Source organism: Eurypyga helias, unplaced genomic scaffold, assembly GCF_000690775.1.
Source record: "Eurypyga helias isolate BGI_N326 unplaced genomic scaffold, ASM69077v1 scaffold14958, whole genome shotgun sequence".
In the NCBI taxonomy this organism is placed as follows: domain Eukaryota; kingdom Metazoa; phylum Chordata; class Aves; order Eurypygiformes; family Eurypygidae; genus Eurypyga; species Eurypyga helias.
Genome location: NW_010266413.1, coordinates 1 through 25,070, shown reverse-complemented (window position 1 = coordinate 25,070; position 25,070 = coordinate 1). Strand labels below are relative to the sequence as shown.

Here is a 25,070-nt window from a genome sequence, read left to right as displayed (position 1 = left end):
GGGGGGGGGGGGGGGGGGGGCAATGACTGATATTGTTATAATGAGATACAAAAACTTGAATTCAAACAAGCAGCAAGTGAAGGCAATTTTCTTTCTCTGTCAGTAACCAAATGACAGCCAGCTAGGTGTGTCTCCGAGGCTGGAGGGAGGGAGAGCAAGGGAGTAAGCTGCACTGAAACGGGCTCATTTTCTTGGGGGTCATTTGGTCTGCTCGCTCGTACTTAGGGAATGCTGAATCTGGGAGAGAAATCTAACATGGCTGCGTTCTTCGTAACACCTAGCATCTGTTTTGCCGGAGAATCGGCAGGTTTTGCTTGCTGTGCTTCCTCCTGTAGACACCCATCCGTGCCTTCAGCTCTGGCGTTCACGGTTTGTGCAGGAAGTCCTGCCCCCGCGCCGCGAGGGCCGAAGAGAAGCAGAGCAGTTCTGTGGTGGAGGCGTTAGCGCGTGGGAACCGCGGGCTTTCACATACCGCGGTGCTGCGAAGTGGGAAGACTTTCCACATCCAGAGCTAAATCCAAACCCTGGGAAGCTCAACCTGCTGAATTAGGCAGGACTGTTTCCTTCTGACACAAGCAAAGAGTCTGCTGGAGTAAGGAGGGTGATTTGGTGGAGGGTCGTGGGGAAGATCGAGGGATTTGGTTGAGGGAGGTGATTCTGCCCCTGTACTCTGCTCTGGTGAGACCCCACCTGGAGTGCTGCATCCAGCTGTGGAGCCCTCAATATCAGAAGGATATTGACCACTTGGAGCGAGTCCAGAGGAGGCCACGAAGATGATCAGAGGGCTGGAGCACCTCTCCTATGACGAAAGGCTGCGAGAACTGGGCTTGTTCAGCCTGGAGAAGGGGAGGCTCCGAGGAGACCTCATTGCAGCTGTCCAGTATCTGAAGGGGGCCTACAAGGGTGCTGGGAGAGGACTTTTTACAAGGGCCTGTAGTGATAGGACAAGGGGGAATGGGTACAAATTGAAATCAGGGAGGGTTAGATTAGATATCAGGAAGAAATTCTTCACAGAGAGGGCGGTGAGGCACTGGAACAGGTTGCCAAGAGATGTTGTGGATGCCCCATCCCTGGATGTCTTCAAGGCCAGGCTGGATGTGGCTTTGAGCAACCTGGTCTAGTGCAAGGCGTCCCTGCCCATGGCAGGGGGGGTGGAACTAGATGATCTTTAAGGTCCCTTCCAACCCTAACCATTCTATGGTTCTATGATAAGATGAAGTGTGTCAATGGTACTCGTGCCCGAGGGCAGAGCCCGCTGGTGGTTGGAGCTGGGCTGGGACATGGCGTGGGGGACAGCAGTTGCAGCCAGTGGGCTGGGACATGGCACCGGGGACAGCAGTTGCAGCCAGCGTTTCCTTTCTGCACACCCTCCCTGTCTGCCAGCTGTGCTGCTGTAGGCAGGTGGAGCACCCTGTTCTCACAACGTGGGGGAAGGAGAAGTGCCACTGGGGAATTCATAGGGGAAAACCCATCTACGCGGGGACCTGCACCCAGGGGTGTCTGGTACCCAGGTCTGCTCTCAGAACTGCTGGGTTGACACTTCTGTGACTCTCGCGTGTTTGATGCCAACCTGAATTCACCGAGGCAGCAGGGCTGCCTAAGCCAGAGTGGAAAATCCAATCCACTGTCTCTCTTTCATGCTTTAGCTTCCTGACACATTCCAATAAAGTGGCCTTACCCCTCTCCTCCCACTCAGATAACATAATGCTATTTATTTAAAAATACCATCAAGCAAAGAACGTAATTCAAAAGCTCTGATTTAGGAAAATTGCTTGTTTGTTAATCATTTCCTTTTTCCTGATTCAGAGCTTGCTTCCTCATAAAATATTGATTTATTGGGTAGGCAAGGATGCTCTTGGCAATGAAGATGAAAAGCAGAAGTGCTGATAAAAATACATAGGCATTTTTATGTTTTTGCAAAAGCTAAGCTTGGAAAAGGTAGCTTAGAAACAGAGACAGGCAGAAACTATAAGGGCTATAGGTGGAGTCAAACCAAAGTGGAAGAAAAATAGTGTGCGAGAGCAAGAAGTGGAGGGAATAAAGGGGGAATGGAGAAAATTAAAAAATCAAAAGCAAAATGGGCAAGAAAGTTGAGCTGCAGAGGTGGCTGGGGAGAGCAACGCATTTGGAATAAACAGCAAAAATTAGGTCTCCTGTATAACAAAACGAGGAGACAAGAACATATGGAAGTATTGAGAGACCCTGATGGCAAACATGAAATCAAAGAAGGTGCCCCTGCTTGCTTTGCCCTGTCTATCCCTCTCTCCCTGTTTTCATAATGCAAGGAGCAGCACAAAAGATCCCAAAAAAAGTATACTTGAGACTGTCAGAAGGAAAAACCTATCTTGTGTGTGAGCCTCTGAAGGTCATTCCTACTACAAATCTCTGAATTCAGGTGCTTTTGCAAAAGACTGGCCATTTCTGAAGGCAGACTGAGCATCCCCAACAATAGAAAGGAGGTCTGGTTTGGGGCAAATTGTAGTGTTTTGAGGGAAGCTGTCCCCCAGCTCAGCAGGGTTGGGGGACAGTTATGCCTGAGTGGTTCATCTCACAGCTTCAGGAATTTCATGCCTTTCTGTGGAGTGGGCTGCTGTGAGGATACTGAATCCAAGAAAGGAATTGCTCCACCCCGTGGGTGCTGTAATGGTAAATGACCATGCAGTTTTGGATACGGTGACCTTGTAGTAGGCTGGTGGAGAATGCTGCCTGGGAGGTGATGGGCCTCGTCATGAGTCACTCATTCCTGTCCCCAAAATGCAAGGGAAGAAAGTGTTTCATTTCCTAACGTCAGCAGTCTGCCTGTGGACATATTTTTGGGGGGCATCCAGTGCAAATAGATCTTTTAGGTATGAGGATTGCGTAGCTCAGCTGGGTCCTCTTCCTCTTCTTGCCTTTATGTGCATGATCCTATAGCAACTCTGTGTGGCGTGGAAGGCACAAACACTTATGTATCTTCTAAGTATTTCTGTAAAAACTCATGCAGAGGTGTTTTTCTTATTTAATTCCAGTGAAACTGTTCCAGAAGAGACGTTGAGGAGAGCCAAACAGATCGGGTTCTCAGACAGACAGATTGGGAAATGCCTGAGGCTGACTGAAGTCCAGTCCCATCAACTGAGACTGAGGAAGAATATTGTGCCCTGGGTGAAACAGGTACGTGACAAGCATTGCTCTTCGTGGTGGGGATTTCTGAGGGTGCAAGGAGCAGGAGACAGACCTCCATGTCCTTAGAAACAGCTGAGGTAAACCCAGTGGAACCCCTGGCTCTGTTAACATCCATGGGAGTTTTCACATTGACAGTAGAGGAGAACAGATTTCACCCATGAAGCTGTTACTTCTGCACTGCAGGCATCAAGGTAAGGACATGAAAATCCCCAGGGAGAGACTCAGAATATTCACGTTCATATTCTGTGTGGCTGAGGGAGAAACACAGCTCTCTGGCTCCAGGAAAAGGCGGTGAATGCTGGCCCACCATGGTGTAACCATGAGAAGAGTAACATGTCTTTTCTCTTGGTAGTAACTTTTTACAGGGCAATACTTTATTTGAAGTCTGCTATTGTTACGGGTTCATTTGCTATTCATTGTGACAGCAGGAGCGTAATGAGCTCATCTAGTATTCATGGCAGTGTCACCAGTGCTTTGCTAGGTGTTCTGCTGCTGCCTTTAAGGTGTGTTGGTATTAAACTGCCACCAGCTGGTTTTTGTCCTTAAAGGGAAAAAAAAAACCCACCCAACCCAAACTACTGAATGTTTCTGAAAGAGCCCATCTGTATCCTCAGGCCCAATTCCAGGTGCCAAATCTCCTTCTGTTCCCCAGCTGCTGTTTTCCTTCCGTGCCCTCACCTGGCCCACGGAAATGTGCCTGGTCTTGCACCGCGTTCTTTCAGCAGCATATGGCACTGCGGTGCTGGATTGATTTGTGTGCCAAGGTACCCCTAGTAAGGTCATTCTGCTTATGCCTGCGTTTGTGCCTTCGAAGCATATGTTTCTTCTTGAGCCGTGAAGTACAAGTTGCAGCATTAGCGACAGTAATGAGCAGCAGGCACTTACATAAGTCACATTCTTCATTATTCACAAGGATTTGGGCAGCCGGTGGGGATTCCTGAAAATACTTGAAGATTGGACAGGTTTTTAAGTGGTGTAGCATGTAAAAATTCATGTCAGGACAGCTTTAATTTTGTTCCTTGTTCAGTACTCTGTGTAGAAATGCTTCAACTGTTCATTCAGGGAACTTCAGCAGTCGCTGGTGACCTAGGTGGACTAGTTACCATGTCTAATGTGCCATGAGGAGTTGACACATAGTTTGTGAACAGCCTAGTAGGCAAATTATTCTTCTGGGCTCTCTCTTAACTAATTACATAAGAAATTGTTGAAAACTACATACAAGGGGTGGTTGACAATTGCTCTTGGTTTGTGTACCGTTAATTATCAAAGCGCAAGGTATGCTGTGACATAAATATGCAGTACATGTGCTGCTGGCTGCTACTTGGCATGACCTCAGAGGGGTACTGTGTGTGTGTTTGTATTCAGTGTGGGAGCAACGTGGGGTCAAGCCTATAGCGTGAAGATCCCGGACAGCGCAGCTAAAAAGGACAGGAGATCCGGAGGAATGGAGATCCGTGTAATTAATGCTGCCAGACTAACTAGAGAATGAGGGCTTCAGCGAGAAGAGGTGGATGGGAAATGTTCCTGGGCTGTGAAGGTGTTTTACGAAAGAGGTGTGGAGCTAAATCTGCAGCTTAGAAAGGTGGTAGAGTCTCCTGTTGACTGAACAGGAAGGTCTGGGGGAAGTCCAGGTATATGCTGCATTGCCATCCTATGGCAGTTCAGATCACCTTCTTCTGAGGAAAGACATGATGGGAAAATAATAGGGCAGAGTAGGAGTAGAAAAGGAAAGAAGGAGAAGAAAAAACCCCAAACACCTGCATGTAGGAACAAATCTTGCACTGGCCAAGTCACAATCCCTCCTCTTCTTCCCCATACAGATTGACACACTGGCAGCAGAATACCCAGCGGTGACTAATTACCTCTACATCACGTACAACGGGCAGGTAGGCACATTTGGAAACAACAGTCTCATTGCTGTCTAGTCTGATCTCTTTCCCCTACGCTGCGTTATTTCTGGGCATCTTGCAGATGTCTCTGTCTCTGTAGCAATTATTTTGGATGGTGTTACATATGATGCCCTTGCAGCAAGCCTGGAACTTTCTCTTGCTCAAATACTGATCCTGTGCATTTAGTGTGAGTGCCCCTGTGTTGTTACGATCCTCTCTCACCTGTGCTTGCATCCTCTGTGCACAGGTCGGTGCCGGGAATGCAGAACTCCTGCTTCACTCATCTCACCCTAGCATTCATTTTTAGGTGAAGCTTAACAGCACCTTAGGCTGCTCGATAGTCAGACCAGAGGTGCTGGGTCTCCTTTGGTTTGGGTGCAGCACCACTAATTCCAGTAGAGTTTCACTTGATTTACACTGCAGTAAACAAGCTCAGACTTGAGCCCGGAAGGATCGCACTGTTGGATATAGGCTGAGCACCAGAAACTGTTTATCCTGAAAAGCACGGAGTTAAGTGCTGCGGAGTCCAGATCCTAATGATTTTTCTCCCTGCCTTCTCAGGAACACGATGTAAAATTTGATGACTGTGGAGTGATGGTGTTGGGCTGTGGACCATATCACATAGGTAAATCTTTCTTACAACTCCTCTGTTCTCCTTGCACCCTCGAGCCTTCTTTGGATATTCTTGTGGTTCATTTGTTCTTCTTCTCATACGGTGACAAAAGCCTCCAGAGCACAGTGCACAAGACATCAATTCCTAACACAAGGTTTGCCTTTTACACTTGCTTGGAGAGCTCGTTTCATGCCCTGGAGAAAAGAAGAGAATTTTATTCCTTTTTCACTTGTCACTTAGTTGTGACTTCCACCAAGTTTTTAGAGACTTTTTTTAGGCTTACTTTTTGCACACGTAAAGGTCTTGAGAACATGATACCTTGTATAGGAGCTTGTTGCTTTACTGCCAGCTCATGGCTGTGTTGGTACATACAGTGCGTTTTACTACTGTAAGTGTAGGTGACTATGGAAGCCTTTTGATGTCTTCTGCTGCTTTTGTGTAAGCAATTCTCTGTATGCTGGTTTTTCAGCCCACTCAGTTATGCAGCATAAGAGTTTCCTCCGGGCTGTGAACATGGGATAGACAGACTGCTGGATTCTGTGTATGATGACTTTCACTTTTTCTATTCATGGATCCTTCCATGTAGCTTGCAGTTCTTGACGAGAAAAAAACAGCTTGTTATTCAGAAATAATTTTGCTCTGCATCTCGCAAGTAGTGGGGATGGGTTTTGATAGCTGAGGTTTAAAACTGCATCCATTTGTTTTGCTTGGATGGACGGGTCACGTGCCACACTCCTCTTGCCGTCTGTAGGATGTGTCTCTTTGAACTCAGTTTCCAGCGTGAGTGTTGAGATGAGTGAAATCAGGAGGAACGCTCCGTGATTACGGTTATTTTTTTTGTGAACGCTTCTGCCAGTCAGCGTGCGGTGTAGCATGGTTACAAAAAACAAGCAGGAGAGAACCACATTGTTGTTCAGTAGTTTCATCGAATGTGTGTGAAGATATTTTGCCCTGTTCACCTAAAACTCCCAATTGCTTAGATTAGCCATACAGGTCTGATCTTGGCCTTACCTGTTCTGTGGCTTTGATTAGGTCAAGACAATCTTTGGAGGAGGTTGTAACTAAATAAAGGCTGCTACAGGAAACCATTCCTTGCGCCTCCAAAAGATTTTTCTTCTAGATACAATAGCCAAGTTGATTTTTTTGCCTTTTGTTATCCTCTGAAGGCAGTGTGCTGTACCTCTGTGCTTTCAGAACTGTAATCATAATTCAGTGGGATCAACTTAGTGTTCCCCAGGGACTGACATTTACAAAACAGGAACTGGTCAGAAAGGGCTAAATCATTGGGATGGAAATTAAACATGTGAGGTTACTTTTTTATTTCTTAAATAAGAATCTTATTTCCTTTGTGAAAAGTAAGTTTTAGATTTAAAAAAACCAAAAAACAACCTTATGAATTTTATTTGAAAATATTTTGAAGTATATTACAGGGAAATCTTGAATATGTTGACACTTTTACAAAGAAATACAATTATTTGGGGTAAGTGTGAGCTCATTTAAAAAGTCATGCTATGTTTTGTATTGAGAAAAAACATTTATTCAAACTGAAGTGTCTTTTTTAATTTTTTTAAGTTTTCTTGTTAACTAATATGCCAAATAGAAACATATGAATTGATGCAGTTGCACACACCCACACGTATGGCCTCTGGCTCACTGAGAGCCTGAGCTGCGGCGTGTGACTGTGGGGCTGTTCCTCAGATGTTCCAGGCAATGCTTGCTGCCAGGAGGGTATCTCCTGTCCTGGGAGGGCGGGTTGGTTGTGGGAAGGTCAGCCCTGAAAGCAGTATAAATGGACTATTCCACCAACTGCCCCAGCCAGCAATGTTCTGTAGGTTGTAAGGTGTGCATGTAGATCTACCACGGCTAAAACCTGACCGTGAGTTCAAAACCACGCCTGCACTGATGTAGGAATTATCTTCCGAGGAGTGGTGTCTGCTTATATTACAACAGTAATATTATAATAATATTATATTAATATTATTTGCTGTCTTCCCTTTTCCCACTCCTTGGACGAGGGTTGGTTGGTTGTGGGAAGGTCAGCCCTGAAAGCAGTATAAACGAGCTCTTCCACCAACTGCACCGGCCAGCAGTGTTCTGTAGGTGTGCATGTAGATCTACCACGGTTAAAACCTGACCATGAGTTCAAAACCATGCCTGCGTTAATGTAGGAATTATCTTCAGAGGAGTGGTGTCTGCTTATGTTACAACAGTCATTACTAGTACCACCAATTATTCACTGTCCTCCCTTTTCCCACTCCTTGGACAGGACCGTTACTGGATGTGGCTGGAGTATGCTTCAGCTCTTTTCCCAGGTTGTCTCTAAAGAAGTCAGATGGGGACTCCAGCTGACTGCTGTGTCCCAAAGCTAAGGTTTCTTATATGTATAAGGGTACCTGAACAATGGACGTGGAACACAAGAAGTGAACGAGCATCTGGTGACCCTGCTGGGAAACATCCAGTTTCAGATTTGATTTCCCTCTCTTTTCTGTGGGGTTTTGAAGCATGTTTTGAGGTTGACAGAAGGAGGGAAATAACTTGTGTGCCTGTCAGCGAGTGACCTGTGACAGCCAGCTGTTTGTGACTAGGTGGTGGAGGCAGCAATTAAGCACAGCCTGAATTTCCAATGTATCTTGGCGCACAATTATATATAAAAATAATGATATCAGTGGTTAACGATCATGTAATGACTGTGAACACATCATGATGAGGCCAAGGTTTTTTTGTAGACTAGGCATAACCATTTAATGATGTTTTTTAGTATGCATCATTCTCTGTTTATGGTACCCCTATTAGATGTTTGAGCATAGAAATTTATGGGACAGTAGCTGTTAGAGCAAGTCTGGACTCCAGCATTGCCTGAAGCCTCTGGCGTTGCATGAGTCCCAAGTCCTGCAGCTTGCCCAAGACCTAGCACCCAGTTGTGGTGCTCACCCAAGCACCAGGTGACTCTGTGCCTCTTGCCTTTAGAGGTAGCCATGGTGCTCGCTTAGGGCACTACAGTGTGCTTGCTCCACAGTGTTGCCTTTAAACAAGGATAAAAGGGTCACAGAGCAGCTCTAAAAGTGTTGTTCTGCCGATTTGCCTTAGAGTCAGCACACAGGAAGGTCAAACCCACTGAGCTGTAATTTTTCTGTTATTAAGTTAGCCATCCTCTGCTCTTCTGGAAGATAAAAAACACTTCAGTCTTCTGTTTTTTTCAACCATCTCTGTACAAATGCTTTGTGTTTCTGGGAGTCAACAGCGCTGTCTTCTGATAATGGGTACTCAATCTGGTCACTTCTGCGCTTCTGCCTCTTACGATGACCTCAAAGCGCGTTGGTTTGGAGGCTGGATGGGCAGCAGGAGCTGACACGAGTGTTTCTGTGCCTGGGATGACAGATGTGGTAGAGGCCTGTCACTCCTCAGCAGCTGAGCCAACTTACCTGTTGTGCTAGGAGGCACCCACTTGGGGATGATTAGCTTCCATGGGAGGACAATGAGATTTCGTGCTCTGAGCTGACAGGAGGCAATGCTGGTTTGGTTTTTTTCTTCTTCTTTTTTAAGCTTGAGTGCTGAGAACGTCTGTTTATGTTTTCTTCTCTGCATCCTTCCTTTCCTTACCCACTTTTCTGTCTCCTGGCAGGCAGCAGCGTGGAGTTTGATTGGTGTGCTGTCTCCAGTATCCGCACGCTGCGTCAGCTTGGCAACAAGACCGTTGTAGTGAATTGCAACCCGGAGACAGTGAGCACAGATTTTGATGAGTGTGACAGACTGTACTTTGAGGAGCTGTCATTGGAAAGGATCCTGGACATCTACCAATATGAGGTAAAGAAAAGCAGAAGCACAGTAAAAAGCCACGAAGCAAACCAAACTTTTCAAAATTCATGTCACTAGCTTGCTTTGGCAGAGCAGCTGGGGGCGAGGGGGGAGAGCTTGCTAGCAAAAGCTGTTTGGTTTGGATCCCAATGTTGCATTTTACACATCGTTGATGTTCCTAGCAGACTGCTCAATAATGAATGCCAAATAAATATTAAATTATTTTGCAAGATGCCATATTGTGCAATATTTACAAGCAGATTTAATTTGCTGCACAGTCATTTATCGCACAAATTGTTCTGCCCTTGTGGTGCTGAGCTTTAGCACTTAAGCATATCCTTGACTTTAAGCACAAGTACTCCCCCTGAAGCAGTAGAACAACTTACATACATAACACTAACATGTGCTCCGGAACTTGCAGCCTTGGCTTTGCCACTGTATTCCAGTGTGGCGGATATGATCCGGCAGGCTGGCGGGCAGGTCAGGAAGGGGCAATGGAATTGCCATCAAACCAAAACATGCCCCAGCTCTGGATCCAGACAGTGCACTTGTCTGTCTGGGGTTTTGAAGACCTCAGAAGTGCTGATCCTAAGAAATGGAGAATCCCAGACAGATTTGGGAATGAGAAGATAGATAATGTAAACACTTGGTCCCAGTATGGAAAATGTTGATTTCTAACAGGTAACACAGTCATCTTGGATTTGTAGCTGAAGCTTTCAAAGGTGCTTAGATATAAGGAAGAATTCTTCCCGGAGAGGGTGGTGAGGCACTGGAACAAGTTGCCCAGAGAAGCTGTGGATGCCCCATCCCTGGAAGTGTCCAAGGCCAGGCTGGATGAGGCTTGGAGCAACCTGGTCTGGTGGAGGGTGTCCCTGCCCATGGCAGGGGGGTTGGAACTAGATGGTCTTTAGGGGCCCTTCCAACCCAAACCATTTTGTGGTTCTGTGAAAAAGTGATTGTGAGAGGAGAGAGGGCAGGGAGGCGGAAGCAGGAGCTGAGGTGGTGGAAATAAAAAGGGGGAGAAGAGAGATGCTGGGCGTTTGCAGAGGATTTTGCTCCTCTGACTTGGGTATGAAAACAACCTATTTGATGTTTGCTCTGGAGGTGTGAAAGTTGTCAAGCCCTGAGCCTAAACCTCCCAAGTTAGGGTTGTGCTGTCTACTAAATCCTGAGATGAATAATAAATACTCAGCTGTTTCAGAGCACTTTTCTTAAGTAGTGACAAAAGGAAATGGTATCATTAGGCCTAATTTGCAAGTAGGGAGCCCTTCCAACTGAGGAGTAGAGAGGCTGCAGAGAGTCACGCAGAAGGGCCTAGGCAGACCTGGGGACAGGCTCCAGGCCTCCAGCAGAGTCTAGTCTAAAATACACTATTTGCTATGTGCCATTTTTTAAAAAAAACCAGTGAGCCAAATGCTAATATCCTGTTAACAGAATACTTCCTCAGGCAAATGCAGTTGTAAGTCAATCCCTAAGGAAACTATGAAGTTAAATATTCAGGATCTGAAATCACTCCCCAATCCTGCAGATAACCATCTTCATATACAAAGCAAGGATAGCGCCATGATTTTGGACCCATCTTTTAAACTCTCCTGCTCGTTAGCCTCCTCTAGTGTTCCAATGTACAATCAACAGCAGCAGATACCTCACAAAGTCCTGGACTATGGGCGAACCGTAGGTAAAACCATCAGCAAACAGCCCTTTGATCTCAGTAGAGATGGTACATCAACCCCCCAGATGTTGTTAGGATTAGCAGCAAACCTTGGGCAGCTATTAAGCACCAATAAACAGGGGCACTGACTAGTCCCAGGTTTTTGGATGAGACAAGTCGGGCAATGTTGGGGGGCGAGGTTACCAGTGAGCCTGAGGGGACTGCAACCTGCCTACCAAGAGCTGCTCACAGCTTTCCACAGTTTTCTCACAGGGACGTGCTCAGCCCTCCCTCCTCTTTCGCTCCCTTCTGCCCCCTTTTCCCTCTCCAGTCGACATTCACAGCTGCTCACCAGAGACTGAGCTCTGCACAACGGAGCTTTGCATCGGAGGGAAGTTTAATTTACTGTGAATGCGCAAAGTTAGGGGGTAGTCTATGAGGACAATAATTAAAAATAGTAAAAATCCTTCCCTCAAATTTATTGGCTTTTTGTTTCCAGAGAAGATGTTCCCTTTCTCTTTTAATATCTATCTGCTTGAGGGCCTCTTCTGATTCTTTTTCAGTTTCTAGGATCATTTTGAGACAATTCATAAAACTAAAGGAGGCTCTTAGGTACAATTTTAATGGTCTAATTTGTTTTCAAACTCAGGAAAAAAGAAAACCCAACTCTCTTTCTAATGACATAAAAGCAAGGTAGTAATAAAAATAGTGATTTTCGTTATAAAGGAGAAAATAATTCTTTCTAGGCTTCTTTCACTAGATTATGTATAGAGTGTATTTTGGAGATGTCTAGTGGCAAGGATGTTATTAATTTTCTTTGTAGTTAAAATATGGCTGATGACAAAGTGATATGCAGTGGGGTCTATTTCTATCTGCTGCCGTTTCCCAGTGGGGCAGCGGGCTGCTCCTGGGGCCAGAGCACGCTTTGGGAAGTAACAGGAATTGTAAAGGAAGAAGGCTGCTGCAGCTGGGTCTCAATTTATGGTTCTTTCTGAGTAAAAGCGAGTATATGATTCTGGCTATCTGCTTGAAGAAGCCATCTCCTGTGGCTCCTTGGGGCTGGAGTTCCTCACCCCATCCTAACTTTGACGCAGGAGGTATGTGGGACATAGAGGCTCTGTGAGTAGAATTGTTTTGAAGGAAGGAATAAGTGGCAACCAAGGAGAAGCCGTTAGCTGGGACATTCGCATTTCAGATACCATGAGGGTAGACTAAGGTGTTGGTTGACCTTGGCAGCACAGCTAGGTTGACCTGTTATCAAACACGAACCATTCCAAGCTGCAGGAGGGGTTTGTGTTATTCACCGCCTGGTTCTTGTCCGTGTGGGATGATAAGGGGTCTGGGGACTAGAGATAAATACTGTATTTTGCATGAGTCTGGAAGCAGTAAGGAACAGATTTTTCTTCTGAGTTGGAGACGGCAAGCTCCGATGTCATGAGACAAACCCATGCAGGCACAAAACAGCCTCTGTCCTTGCTCCACTCTAGTAATGAGGCATTTTTCACTCCCTGTCCTAAGCTCTTTCAGAGAGTTGCTGTTGGCCAGCACGTCACCCCATAAGTGACTGCATGGGGAAAGGGAAAAAAATTGTCTCCAACACTGTATATTAGCAGCAAATAATAATCTTTTAGACCTTGGGATAATAAGGGCTGCTTAAACGCCTGTCGTGGTTTAACCCCAGCTGGCAACTAAGCACTGCTCGGCCACTCGCTCAATGCCAGGCTTTTTTTAGTGGCTTTTTATTATGATAGGAGATTAACCACATTGAAGTTGAGCAGGGTTTGTACTGGCATTTATCATCTGCTTTTTCCTCAATCATTTCTAGTCCATCCTGCTCTCAGCTAACAGATCTGCCACTCTAAATCCCTTTGAATCCCTCATTAAGAAGTTCCTCTTCCAGGAAGGCCAGTGGGGCTAACCTTCTTCAGGAAAAAGACACTTGTTAATTAAAAGAACATTGATACTCAGAAAGATAGAGCCAAACCACGGATCTCTTGATTTATGTTTCTCATTTGTTAGAGGTGGGTAAAACCCATTTGCTTCAGAAGAGCCCTTCACTGCAGCTCTTCTGTGGGCCTGATTCTCCTTTGGGCAAAGTCTCACCAGCTTTAATTTGGAAGTAAAGTGTCCATTATTTAACTATCTTCAGTTATTACACAATCTAAACAATCAATCTTCACGTCCTCATAACTGTTGCAGGTACTCTACGGCCTTTTTCTACAATTGAAAAACTTCACACTAGACTAGATTGTACTTGAAAGCATTAGGGGTTCTATGTGAAAAGAAAACAAAGCCCATATTTGCACGTGAAGAAGGATGTGTGTTTGCAAGCGACTTCGTCTGTCTCCGGTTATTTGCTGTTTATTATTTCCTCACTTACAACGTTGTGGTCGCCCATTGGAGAACATGAAAGATGCCATTGTAGCTGGAGGGTGCTGGGCTGCCTGTCCTGCCTCCTCTGCTTCTGGCAGTGAGGTGTTTGCAAATAACCTGCATAGAAATGAGCGTATACGACAGTTCGGGTGAAATACGTGTTACTATTGAGTGCACTACCAGAAATGAGGAGATAGTCAGGAATAGTGAGGAGGAATTAAAACACAGGGCTAAGCGTATCTGGAGTGTTTCACCACCACAGGCTGTCTGATGGATTGGGCTCTGTTGAACTAGACTCTGCTTTGTACAGGCCAGCAAGGGGTCAGCAGGGAGCGTTCCGTCAGGGCTGGCATCTGGGGCTAGGAAAGGGTCTTTGCTTAGCAAATAACAACAACAACAAAACCCCAGTTGTTTCCTATTGTCTCTTTGCTGAGGGTTACTGCCTTGCAACTCTGTAGTACACAAGAGTTAGTGTGAATGTCTGCTACTCTGGCAGTCTCTGACCGTGAGCATGGGAAGGCTGTTTTCTTGGAAGAGCTGAACTGAGAAAGAAAGGGCACCCAAAACACGTGGTCTGTTCACGCTGCTGTGTCCAAAGGCAAGGGGAGTGGGCGTGGTGGAAGTGCTGGTGCCCAGCTCCACGTGTGTAGAAGAACACGGGAGGATACCTGACCCCACCAAGTGAAGTTTTGAGTTTTGGTGTGAGGGCGTGATGTTTTCATAGTGCAGTGCCCTTCCTCTGCAAAGGAAAGGAGCGTGTGTCAGCTCAGTGCTTATCCTCGCCGGGAAAGCAGAAGCACCTAAACATGGCATGAAAACAGGGTAACAGTCTGTGCTTCTAGCAGAAGCTAAAATCTTGGCTTGATGTCAGAAGGCATGTGAACACTGCAGATTTCTTTGGTTTCTGGGGAATTTGACCTCAAGGTACTGCTGTCTGTTGAGAGACACCAAGGAAGAGATTCTCTGCCCAGAGAAGCTGTGGATGCCCCATCCCTGGAAGTGTTCAAGACCAGGCTGGATGAGGCTTTGAGCAACCTGGTCTAGTGGAAGGTGTCCTTGCCCATGGCAGGGGGGTTGGAACTGGATCTTTAAGGTCCCTTCCAACCCAAACCAGTCTGTGATGATTCTATGAAGATACTGCTGGGTTAGAGAGGCTGCACACTCTGACTCATACTTTGCAGCCTGAGTGCCTCTGGGTCAGCACAATTTATGATCTGCCTTTGCCCATAGCAACCTGAAAAGTGATGTAATCTGAATGTTGGATTCCTTGTTATAACAGCTCTTAACATTAAGCTAACTTGGACATGACTGTGCTCCTTTCTCTCTGCCAACAGGGATGCAGTGGTTGCATTATTTCTGTAGGCGGGCAGATTCCCAATAATTTGGCAGTGCCACTGCACCAGAGGGGAGTGAAGATCCTTGGCACAAATCCTTTGCAGATTGGCCAGGCAGAAGATCGTGCCGTATTCTCAGCCGTTTTGGATGAGCTGCGTGTGGCCCAGGCTCCTTGGAAGGCTGTCAGCACCCTGGTAAGTTGGGATATGCATCTGGGAAATGAAGCAGCTCAGGGTTGTTATGAACATCTGCTCTGTGAGGGAAGGCCTTACTGATACATTTCAAGATTCCTTAGGCATTGGACAGGTTTTTACTGCCAGTTTTGAGGAACTTTTTGATCCCTGTAAAGTGATGCTGTAGCATCACTGGGTGTGGGATGGAAACTGGAAAGGAAATGTCTTTAAATCACCTTTACACAACATGGAGTATACACCCAGGAAAATACTCTCCCCCTCTCCTCCTTCATCCAATCTTAACGGTTAGTAAAGCGCAAAGGCAGTTAGAATTGAAACTTTGGTAGGACTTAAAAATGTTTTCTTGTTCACAGCGTGTTTTTCCTCCCTTTCTTTAGAAAGATGCCGTTGAATTTGCAAGCTCTGTGAGTTACCCGTGTTTGCTGAGGCCTTCCTATGTTCTGAGGTAAGGCTCAGCCACCACAGCTCATCAGGTCGGGGGTGTGGACTACAAAAGCCTCTTTGAGACAACGGAGAGTGATTTCAGGGTGTGTGTGGCAAACACTAGGCTAGGTGCGTGTGGCATGAAGCTGCCCGTCTTAACAGGTGGGACAACTGCTCAAACCAGTAAAGGAAGCCCATGGATCCCTTTTGTCCATCAGGCACACGTCAAAGGTGATCATAAGAAAGCCTGTTTAGCTGCCTTCCTTTCTTCACGTCTCAAGGACGAAAGTAGGAGCCATCTGGGATATTCCTGAAGTTTCCTGAGACTGCTACCTGTACAATTAAGCCAGAAGATTGTTTGCCACCAGGAAAAAGAGAAGGGAACGTGCTGAGGCCATTTATCGGGCTTGGCATCTGTTTTCAAAAAATGACAGCACGTCTTTTGAATTCAGCTTCTTATTTGCTAAGCTTCTCTGCCTAAAGGCATGTTTTATGGCCCAATGCTGCGGCAGCTGCTTCTCTTTAAACAGACCTTGTACAGACCCACACATTTCCGACAGCTCGAGGGTTTGAAGAAGCTGCGCCAGCGTGCGCACACAGCAAGCTCACGCGTTCTGAATGATCGCTGTTCTCTGCGAGGCGTTTCTTCATAGCTGGGTGACGAGGCACAGAGAGGCACTTTGCTGGGCACAGTTTACAAGTGAAGATAAATTGGAGGCGGGATCCTTTTCATATGAAAAAGAGACGCATATCAGAATGAAGAGGCACAGCATTCATTTTCAGGGGAGAAAAAAAGTAATCTATTTAAAAAAAAAAAGAAAAGGAGAATGATTTCTTGTGTGTTCAACCCTTGAGAAAATATCCTTTGGAAGAGACTGCTGAATGTGACTTTTCTATCCCATTTCTGAAGCTTGCAGTGGGGCTGTGAAGCAAACGTAAAAAAACAGGACCCAGATCAAGAGAATTCTTACATTACATTCTGATGTAATTCTCCAGATTTTTAGGGAACGCTACTTTTAGCCTGCTGTTTCCCTTCGTATTAAATTCAGTTTAGGCCCTTTTCATTGTAAGTATTTGCTAAAGAGTGTTTGGAACAGGTTAGGGGGACTTCAGGGAGAAACGTGGCACTGGAGGACGTAAAACTTGAGGAAATAGAAAGTGAAAACCCCTAGCACAGCACCCTGTCTGGCCTCTATTTGCAGAACAGCAGCAGGTCCACAGCTAGACTCCGTCAACCTTTGAACAGACCCAGCCTTTAATATTTGCCAGTTGCCTTGGAAAGCGAAATGCATTTCCCCACTAGTTATGTACGGTGTGCACCAGCTCACATCCTCCAAGGTGCAGCAGACATAGGTCCATGGATTTAATTGAACTCTATTGATTTACATCAGAGGTAGTCCGGTAAGTAAAATCACCTAGGTACTTGTGTCTATTTAGCTTAGGCTAGAGCGACCGATTTTGTGGGACAGATCCTTCCTTCACGTTTCCCTGCAGCCTCTGCGTGCTTGCCCACCGAAGCAGAGGGGACGCTGACCATCAACGGGGGAAGCTACCACTCTAACATCTTTTAGGAAAGATTCTTGTCTTCAGAAGGGACCTGAATCACTGACTCTCAACCCATGCTCTCCCAGATCCCCCTCTGGTAGTACTGACAGCTACACTACAAAGTAGTGTTCAGATGCAGTGTCTGTATCTGCTGTGCCTCTCCCTTAAGGGCTAAGGCGTTAGGAGAGGGACACTGAAATGGCCAGAAAAGAAGAGCCCGTTTTCTTCTGTGTTGGCAGTGTCACAGCCATCACCAGGGGCCTGCACATTCCTTGCTTCATCTGACACTGAGCGAGGGAGCAAAGCACGTTTTGTCCTGAGCTCGCAGCTAACCTGCACACCTGGGTCCTCAGTGGGGCTGGCGGGCTGGTGGCCAGAAAAGAAGAGCCCGTTTTCATCTGCGTTGGCAGTGTCACAACCATCACTGGCTGACTAGCCATCTCCTGCTTAGGGGGAGCGTAAAGGCTCAGGGCAGAAAGGGGATTTGGCAGCAGTGATAAGGCTGCGCAACGGCAGTTCTTTGATTCTTCATTACAATTCTGGGGTCACCTATCTTTAGAAAGTATAAAGGAGGTTTATTAGGTATGAGCTCTGCCTTTCTTTCAGTCAAGAGCGGAGCAAGTGGCTTGAGTCAGGAGCTTGCTTGGCTGGTCTGTCGTACAGAAGTAGTGGGTAACCCTGTGCTGGGGTGTCTGACGCTGCCATCTCCTTTAAAGCCACGAGGGAAGCTGATCTCTTTCCTTTGCACTTCTCACAGTGGCTCAGCGATGAATGTAGTATTCACTGAAGAGGAAATGAAGAAGTTCTTAGCAGAAGCCACCAGAGTCTCTCAGGTACCAGTCTTTCCCCTGCTACTGTGGTTTTTTTTTGTTTGTTTGTTGTATTTCTTTCAACTGTACTGTGTTTTCCATATCTTCTGTTTCTGTATTGTGTCTTCTTCATTCTTTATTTGGGGAGGAGCCAGTCCTCAGTTTGTTCCTTAGCAGGAACACATAGAATCACAGACTGGTTTGGGTTGGAAGGGACCTTAAAGACCATCCAGTTCCAACCCCCCTGCCATGGGCAGGGACACCTTCCACTGGACCAGGTTGCTCCAAGCCTCATCCAGCCTGGCCTTGAACACTCTCAGGGATGGAGCATCCCTGAAAACTTCATCCTGGCCTCTTCTCTCTCACCAATGACCTTTTTTTAGCAAGATATTGCTGTGACATTTAACTCTCCAAATCATGTACTGAGTTCCATTTTCCTCTGATACAAAAGCAGGACTGCTGCCTGTTTGCTCTTAATCCAGCGGGATTATTGATCTGCAGAGAATGTAAGCAGAAGGTGAAAGCTCTGGTTTTCATTTTAAATATTTTTCAAAAGCTAATTTGTGGATTTTTTAAAGTGTCTTTTTTTCTAGCAAAGGGAAGAATTTCGTCTGGTACATTGAAATTTAGAAAAGAAAAATGTGAGCAATTTTCCCCAAACCAAGAACGTTTCAGAACATAGTAAACAAATCAAAGCCTGAATTTCTTCTGTACCTTCTATCAGTCTTATTGTACAAGGGATGTTTTGAGAGATGACGATATGGGAAGAGGAGGCAATAAAACAATTGAGGTTGATTGAAGAACATACAAAATCTGACCTTTTATCAGTCTGTGAGTTTGGCCTTGCCTTTTGGTCTGTTTACTTCTGAGGGTGGTTCCCCTTTTTTTGGATGATCACTGTTCAGAACAATACTGTAGCACCATAAACACTACTGTCACAGGAATCTTGGAGTTACAGATAAGTCAGAGGATCTGTCTGCAAACACAACTGGCTGTGGGAGCCAGAGACACTACTGCTTACTCAGGGGATTTCTTAGGTGGTTAAATCTTGAACAGGAACAAAACCATGTGTTTTTTTAAGTGAGGCAAATGATGGAAATTTAGCATTTCAGGAAGAAAAGGAGATACCATGCAAAGTAATAATATACTTCAAGGCAGCATGGAGGCAAGCAGACCACTTATTACCATCTCTGACAAATTTTAAAGGGATTTTTGAAAGCAGGAGAGTACCACTGTTTCTTCTGTCAGAAGGAAATATATAATTCTCAGAAGGGTCAACCTTTCTGGTAGAAACCAGGCCCCTGGCAATGCTCATCCTCCCCAGACACCCGGCTTCTCTCTGCACTGAAGATGAAGTCCCCTGCTTTGTGTTTCCCCACACACTCTCAGAAGCAGAGCAGGCAGCAGCCCCAAGCCATGTTCAGTGGGACAGAGGACTCTCTCATGCTGCTGGATGGCTTTGTGATGGTGATGGGTGCCCAAAAGAGGCTGAAGCCCATGGAAGTGACACTGTCAGCTTAACTTGTCACAGCTCAATTGACTTGCACTGGGCAATGTTGCTCTTTGTTGCTGAGAGGTGTCATCCCTGGTACAAGAGGCCTGGCTGGGAGTTGAAGTTGTAGAGGCTTGGCAATACGTGATGTATCTCTGGAGAAAAGAGTGGATGTTCCCATGGGATCCTTCTGATGTCCAGTTCTGTTACACAAATAAGGCACTGATGCTTGCTGCAAACATGACAAACATTACACAGCATGTGTCTTTGGGTACTAGCAGTGTTAGTTGTCAGCATAAAACTGAACACGAGCATCTTTTTGGGACACAGGCTTCATTTTTCTGGTTACAAAGCCTTACCTAGTTCTGCTCCATCCAGCAGAGCATCTCCAGATAAAGTGCCTGACCGGTGTTGCTCTGTTGTTTTAGCTACTTTGCTGTTATGGTGTTGTGCCATTATGGCATTTATGTTGTCGATAATGTACAAAACTTTGTGTGCGAGTTGAGACAGATCCAAGTAAACAAGGTTGTATGCACGTATAAAATCTTCTGGTGAAAAACTGCAGCAAGACAGAAAGTTACAGGACACAAGCCACTAGATTTATGAAATGGTGTAGGCTGCGGCATTGTCCTTGCTGGTGAATTTACCCTTGTGCTGATAAATGTAAGGAATTGTGTCTTGTAACTTCTGGAGTTGCTTTATATTTTTTCAAGAGGAGCCTTTTGAGCATGCACAGACTGTCATTTATTCCATTTTATTCTCCAATAAATAACAGGCAGTTAATAGTGGATGGGACAGGTAAAATGTTGAGACATAAAGCTGGCCTGGAAGAATGTGGATAAGGTTTTTAACCTTTTGTTGGAGCAGGTGACTGAAAGGAAAAGGCATTAAAGGGTGGGGAGTGTGTGCTAGCATCCCAGAGAGAAGTAGGAAGGAGAGGAAGGAAAACCATGTATACCAGGGAATGTATTGAGAGTCAAGGACAGGTTATTCCTGGCCAGCTATAATTAGTGGTAACTTCCCCCAGGGAGACTTAGGAAACCAGGCAGAGAAATGAGAAAGGAATACATCTGTTGCCTAAAATATATGACTTTAAAGTGGCAAACAGCCACTATACAAAGTCATCAAGTATTCCAAGAATCAATTACCCTGTGAAGCAGTATGTCCTGTGAGGTGACTGGGAGGCACAGAGGAAGGAAGAATTGAAGATCGTGGAGGTAAGGAACATCTCTGAGAGACAGGATCAGAGGTCACTGAATCAATGCATGTGTCCCACTGTCTTCTTTCTACAATGGTCTCACCTAAAAGTTCTTTGTGGTTTTGCCCCAGATTTCCCTGTCACGGTGACATTATGGAGGACCCAAACTAATGCATCAGTGGCTTTGCAAAGAAATGATGAGGGAAACTTGGCATGATCTGCCCGAAGTTCACTTATCTGTGGACACAGGGATATGAATAGATCGGTCTTGTGAGATTCTGCTTCCAAAGCTTTTCCAGTGATGAATGGCAGAGTGATTGGATGGTCCCCAAATATCTTCAGATAAAAATTTTCTCCTTTTGTCTTGTCTTGATGACAGGATCACCCTGTGGTACTCACTAAATTTATTGAAGATGCCCGTGAGGTGGAAATGGATGCTGTGGCCAAGGCAGGAAGGGTAAGAACTTTGCTGTTCTTTAATATTAAACTTTTTTTCAGGATCAGAAATTTGCAAAAGTGCGTGGTTTGAATGACTTAACTATACAGCCATGGATTTGTGCTGAGAAGAGTAGAGAAACAAGAAAAGATCAATTCAGCTTAGGTTCAAAACATCATGCTTGAAAAGCACAACCTACCTTATTGTATACATGTAAATATTTTTGTTAAGCATTGCTTAACCATGTGGTTGAATCCTTTAGAGTGATTTTTACTGGATTCACAAATCACGGGCTTCACAAGTTACTTTTGTCAGGATTGTATCAGCACGAGTGTCATGGTTTAGGCCCAGCCGGCAGCTCAGCACCGCGCAGCTGCTCGCTCCAGCCCCGGTGGTGTGGGGGGTGTGAAAATATCAGGAAAGGCTGGTGGGGCGAGACAAGGACGACAGGGGATTGCTCCCCAGTTATGGTCACGAGCAAAACAGACTCGACTTGGGGAAGAAAAATCAATTTAATTAGTTACCAATCAAATCAGAGTCGGACAATGAGAGATGAAACCAGATCTTAAAACCCCTTCCCACACCCCTCCTTTCTTCCCGGGCTCAGCTTTGCTCCCCATTTCTCTCCCTCCTGCCTGCCAGCAGCGCAGGGGGACAGGGAATGGGGGTTGGGGTCAGCCCATCACACGCTGTCTCTGCCGCTTCCTCCTCCGAGGAGGATCCTCACGCTCTGCCCCTGCTCCAGCCTGGGGTCTCTCCCACGGGAGACAGTCCTCCACCAACTTCTCTGACAGGAGCTCTTCCTGAACTGCTCTGGTGTGGATCCCTTCCGTGGGGTGCAGTTCTTCAGGAGCAGCCTGCTCCAGTGTGGGCTTCCCAGGTGGTCACAGCCTCCTACAGGCATCCCCCTGCTCCAGTGTGGGGTTCTCCCCAGGCTGCAGGGGGTCTCTGCCGCCCATGACCCTCCATGGCTGCAGGGCACAGCCTGCCCTCTCACCACGGGCTGCGGGGGGAATATACTAATCACAGAGGTGCTAATGGTCTCGGCCATGGCCAGAAGTGAGTCTGACTTGGAACTGGGGAGCTTCCAGCAGCTTCTCACAGGAGCCACCCCTGTGGCCTCTACCTGGCTCCCAAAACCCTGCCACACAAACCCGCCACAGTGAGTTATGCTATTACCACAGTTGTTTTATTATTACAGCTTCACATTGCATTTCATTGCTAACCACAGACAGTTCTCACCAAAAGTCACAAAGCTCTCATTTAACAGAAATATTCTGTTTTCAGTCTTCATTTTTAGCCATCAGACAAGGTCACTTTTTTGGTATCAAGGTAGCTCACCTTGATGCAATTCATTCAGCGTAAATCCTTAGGCCTGAATTTCCCCTGCCTGCCTTTCTGCTTGATTAAAACACCACAAAAGAATGGGAGGAAAAAAAAATACTGATGACGCTAGTCTGTACTTGTTTCTGTTGGGGAATGACAACTTTTTTGTGTTTGTGGCAAGAGAACTTGGAGAGATGGTTTAAAGCCCAGTTAGCTTTTACCTCTGAGGTTATGTATGTTTGAGAGAGGAAGGAAGCTTTAGGATCTTCAGACCGTGGTGGGTTTTATCATGTTCGTAGTTTGGTGTTTAATTTTATCACGGTCGCAGTTTGCTTAGCTGCAGTGTGAAAGACACTGACATGATGCCATGTTCATACGCCTTGTGTCTGCTTCAGGCCGAGCCTCCCAAGCGTGTTGGGTGATTCCCTTTTTCCCCTGGCTGCGTCCCCTCTGGGAGAGGTGTCTGTGCAGGGGACTGCCGGGCTGTGCTTAGCGGAGCGCGTGGAGGCGGGTGGACAGTGCGTGAGCGGAGGCGAGGTGACTAACTGCTGTCTCGTTACTGGGCGCAGGTCGTCTCACATGCTGTTTCGGAGCACGTGGAGGATGCGGGCGTTCACTCGGGAGATGCCACCCTCATGTTACCCACACAGACTATTAGCCAGGGAGCCTTGGAGAAGGTACGTGTTGCACTAGCGCTGAAGAGAGAAAAGGACATGAGAGCTTGAGTCTGCTTCCCCTCTTTGCTTGGGAGAACTCGGTCACCAACGGAGAACTCACAGCGCCAGTGTTTTTAAAGGCCAGCGTGATGTTTGCAGATGTACGATGGTATTGCACCCCTCGTGCTATACTGCACATGGGTCATCTGAACTGTATCCCGTTAATTTAAGCAGTAGATGTCCACGCTGGCAGACCCATTGGATTTTTTGTTACATCGGTTCGGGACCAGCAACCATAGCAGTAGAAAAGTGTCTAATTCATATAAATGCCCCAGTTCACTTCCCATTTCCTCCTTTCCCACAATCCTTAAATGATTAGATCAGGTGTATGACGTTCCAGCTGCCTGCCTTTTCTGGAAAAGATATCAGGATGAATCAACCTTACCTAAACTTTTTCCCTTTTCAGGAATAAGCCTAGTGATACAGAGTTAATTGTCAAAATGCATTTTCTAAGTGAAATGCACTGTGATATCCTCCTGGAAAGGATTTGCTTGGAAGTTAACAAGAGCTGTAATATAATGGCCTGTGCTCCAACTCCACAAGAACGTCCAAGGCCTTGTTTCTGAAAACGGTCATCTCCTGGAGCAAAGCTATTCAAACACTGGTGCTGAAATGGCATGTGATTTCTTGGCAAACCTAGAAAATAAGACTCCATAGTGTTTTCTCCCAGTTTCTTCCAGAGTATTTCTGCTGGTGTGCCTCCCGCTGATCTGTGATGGGGCGGGCGTGTTGTTGAAAGACTTGGAACCCTCGTAAAACCAAGTAGAGAGTCTCAAATGGCAAAACATCATTAGTCATTATTTCACCAAGAAAGGTGTAAAGGCTCCAGCAGGCAGCGTAGGGATTGTTATGGACAGGGCAAGTTTTCAGTCTCTGTCTTTAGCTCTTTTTCCTTTGCTTTCTCACACGCACACAAAGCTGTGTTCTTACTACTGTCCTCAAATGGCACTTTGAGCTCTAGATTACCAGGCAAATTAAACGTGTTTGCTTCTGAAAGATAATGCTGTTGCCAAAATGTTGCGATATTTTAAAAAAAAATGCTAGGGCAGAGATATGTGACACACAAAGGAATCCACGTGTGAGGTGATGTGTTGCCATGATGCTGTCTGTTCTGTGGGACTTGTGTATGCATATATTATAAATAAATAAATATTTTCACTTTATTTATGTTCGTAGGTAAAAGACGCTACAAAGAAGATTGCCAATGCCTTTGCCATCTCTGGTCCCTTCAACGTTCAGTTTTTGGTGCGAGGCAACGACGTGCTGGTAAGAGCTTTGTGACTGTGGGTGGAAGCTGGGCTCTGCTCCGGATAGTTAGGGCATGGTTCCTGCAGGCCCTGCCATTGCTTTCAGATCTCTGATATCCTCTCTTCCTTAGCTGTTTTGATCATTAAAATAAGCCTTCCAAGTCATTGGAAAGAAAGTGAAAGAATTTAAGTGTGTAAGTCTTTAACAGGTAATCTAAATAGCGTGGTCCTGGCAGTGATCAGTAACAGAAGTACAGCAGATGTCTGACCCTCTCTGGGTAAGGGCTGGCTTTCTGCTCCTGGTGGGGGGAGCTCAGAGTGATGCGAGCAGAGGATGACTGAGGAAAACCTGATCTGGTACAGAAGAGGTGTAATTGGTGAAAGATCTTGTTTGGGGCATTAGTTGAGACAAATGGACTTGACATTTCTTCTGTTTCACATGTAGTTATTCAGGAACTCCACACAAGGACAGAAGGGAGTTTTTCCTTCCTTGCTTTCCCTCAGCTGTGCTTGCCTTTTCCCTAGATAAACTCCCTTTTCCATTCTGTCTTAACCTGTGCTTGCCCTCCTTCACTCAATTGTCGCAGCCATTCCTCTTTTGGTGCTGAACTCCATGGTGTGCTTCTCAGCAGGATGCAGGACTTTGTTTCTTGCCTGGGTCACTGGAGGACTTTGCGCATAGATGAGGAAAGTCAGTAACTGATAGCCCAGTTATTCATGAAGTGCCATTACCATGGAAAAAGAACATGCTTTCTAAAGTGAGCTCTGGATTCCTCTCAGTTCTAGTTTTCAGATGAAACTCAGTTGCATAACATCAGGGTGCTTGTATCTCAAGCTGCCCATGAAATTCAGTAAGGGCAAGTGTA

At 46.0% G+C, this 25,070-nt stretch overlaps 1 protein-coding gene across 1 annotated transcript in view; it reads left to right on the top strand.

Moving 5' to 3' along the window:
- The window catches only part of LOC104513647 (carbamoyl-phosphate synthase [ammonia], mitochondrial-like), a gene marked incomplete at both ends in the record, with an annotated part of 31,774 nt that extends 7,551 nt beyond the window's left edge, over positions 1-24,223 (top strand). The window contains 10 exons of the mRNA XM_010157078.1: positions 3,009-3,150; positions 4,983-5,048; positions 5,613-5,676; positions 9,287-9,468; positions 14,818-15,012; positions 15,390-15,457; positions 17,738-17,813; positions 20,859-20,936; positions 22,811-22,918; positions 24,134-24,223. Of these exons, the coding sequence (XP_010155380.1) occupies positions 3,009-3,150; positions 4,983-5,048; positions 5,613-5,676; positions 9,287-9,468; positions 14,818-15,012; positions 15,390-15,457; positions 17,738-17,813; positions 20,859-20,936; positions 22,811-22,918; positions 24,134-24,223 (1,069 nt within the window). The remainder of the gene's footprint in view (positions 1-3,008; positions 3,151-4,982; positions 5,049-5,612; positions 5,677-9,286; positions 9,469-14,817; positions 15,013-15,389; positions 15,458-17,737; positions 17,814-20,858; positions 20,937-22,810; positions 22,919-24,133) is intronic.
- Positions 24,224-25,070: the final 847 nt, after the last annotated feature.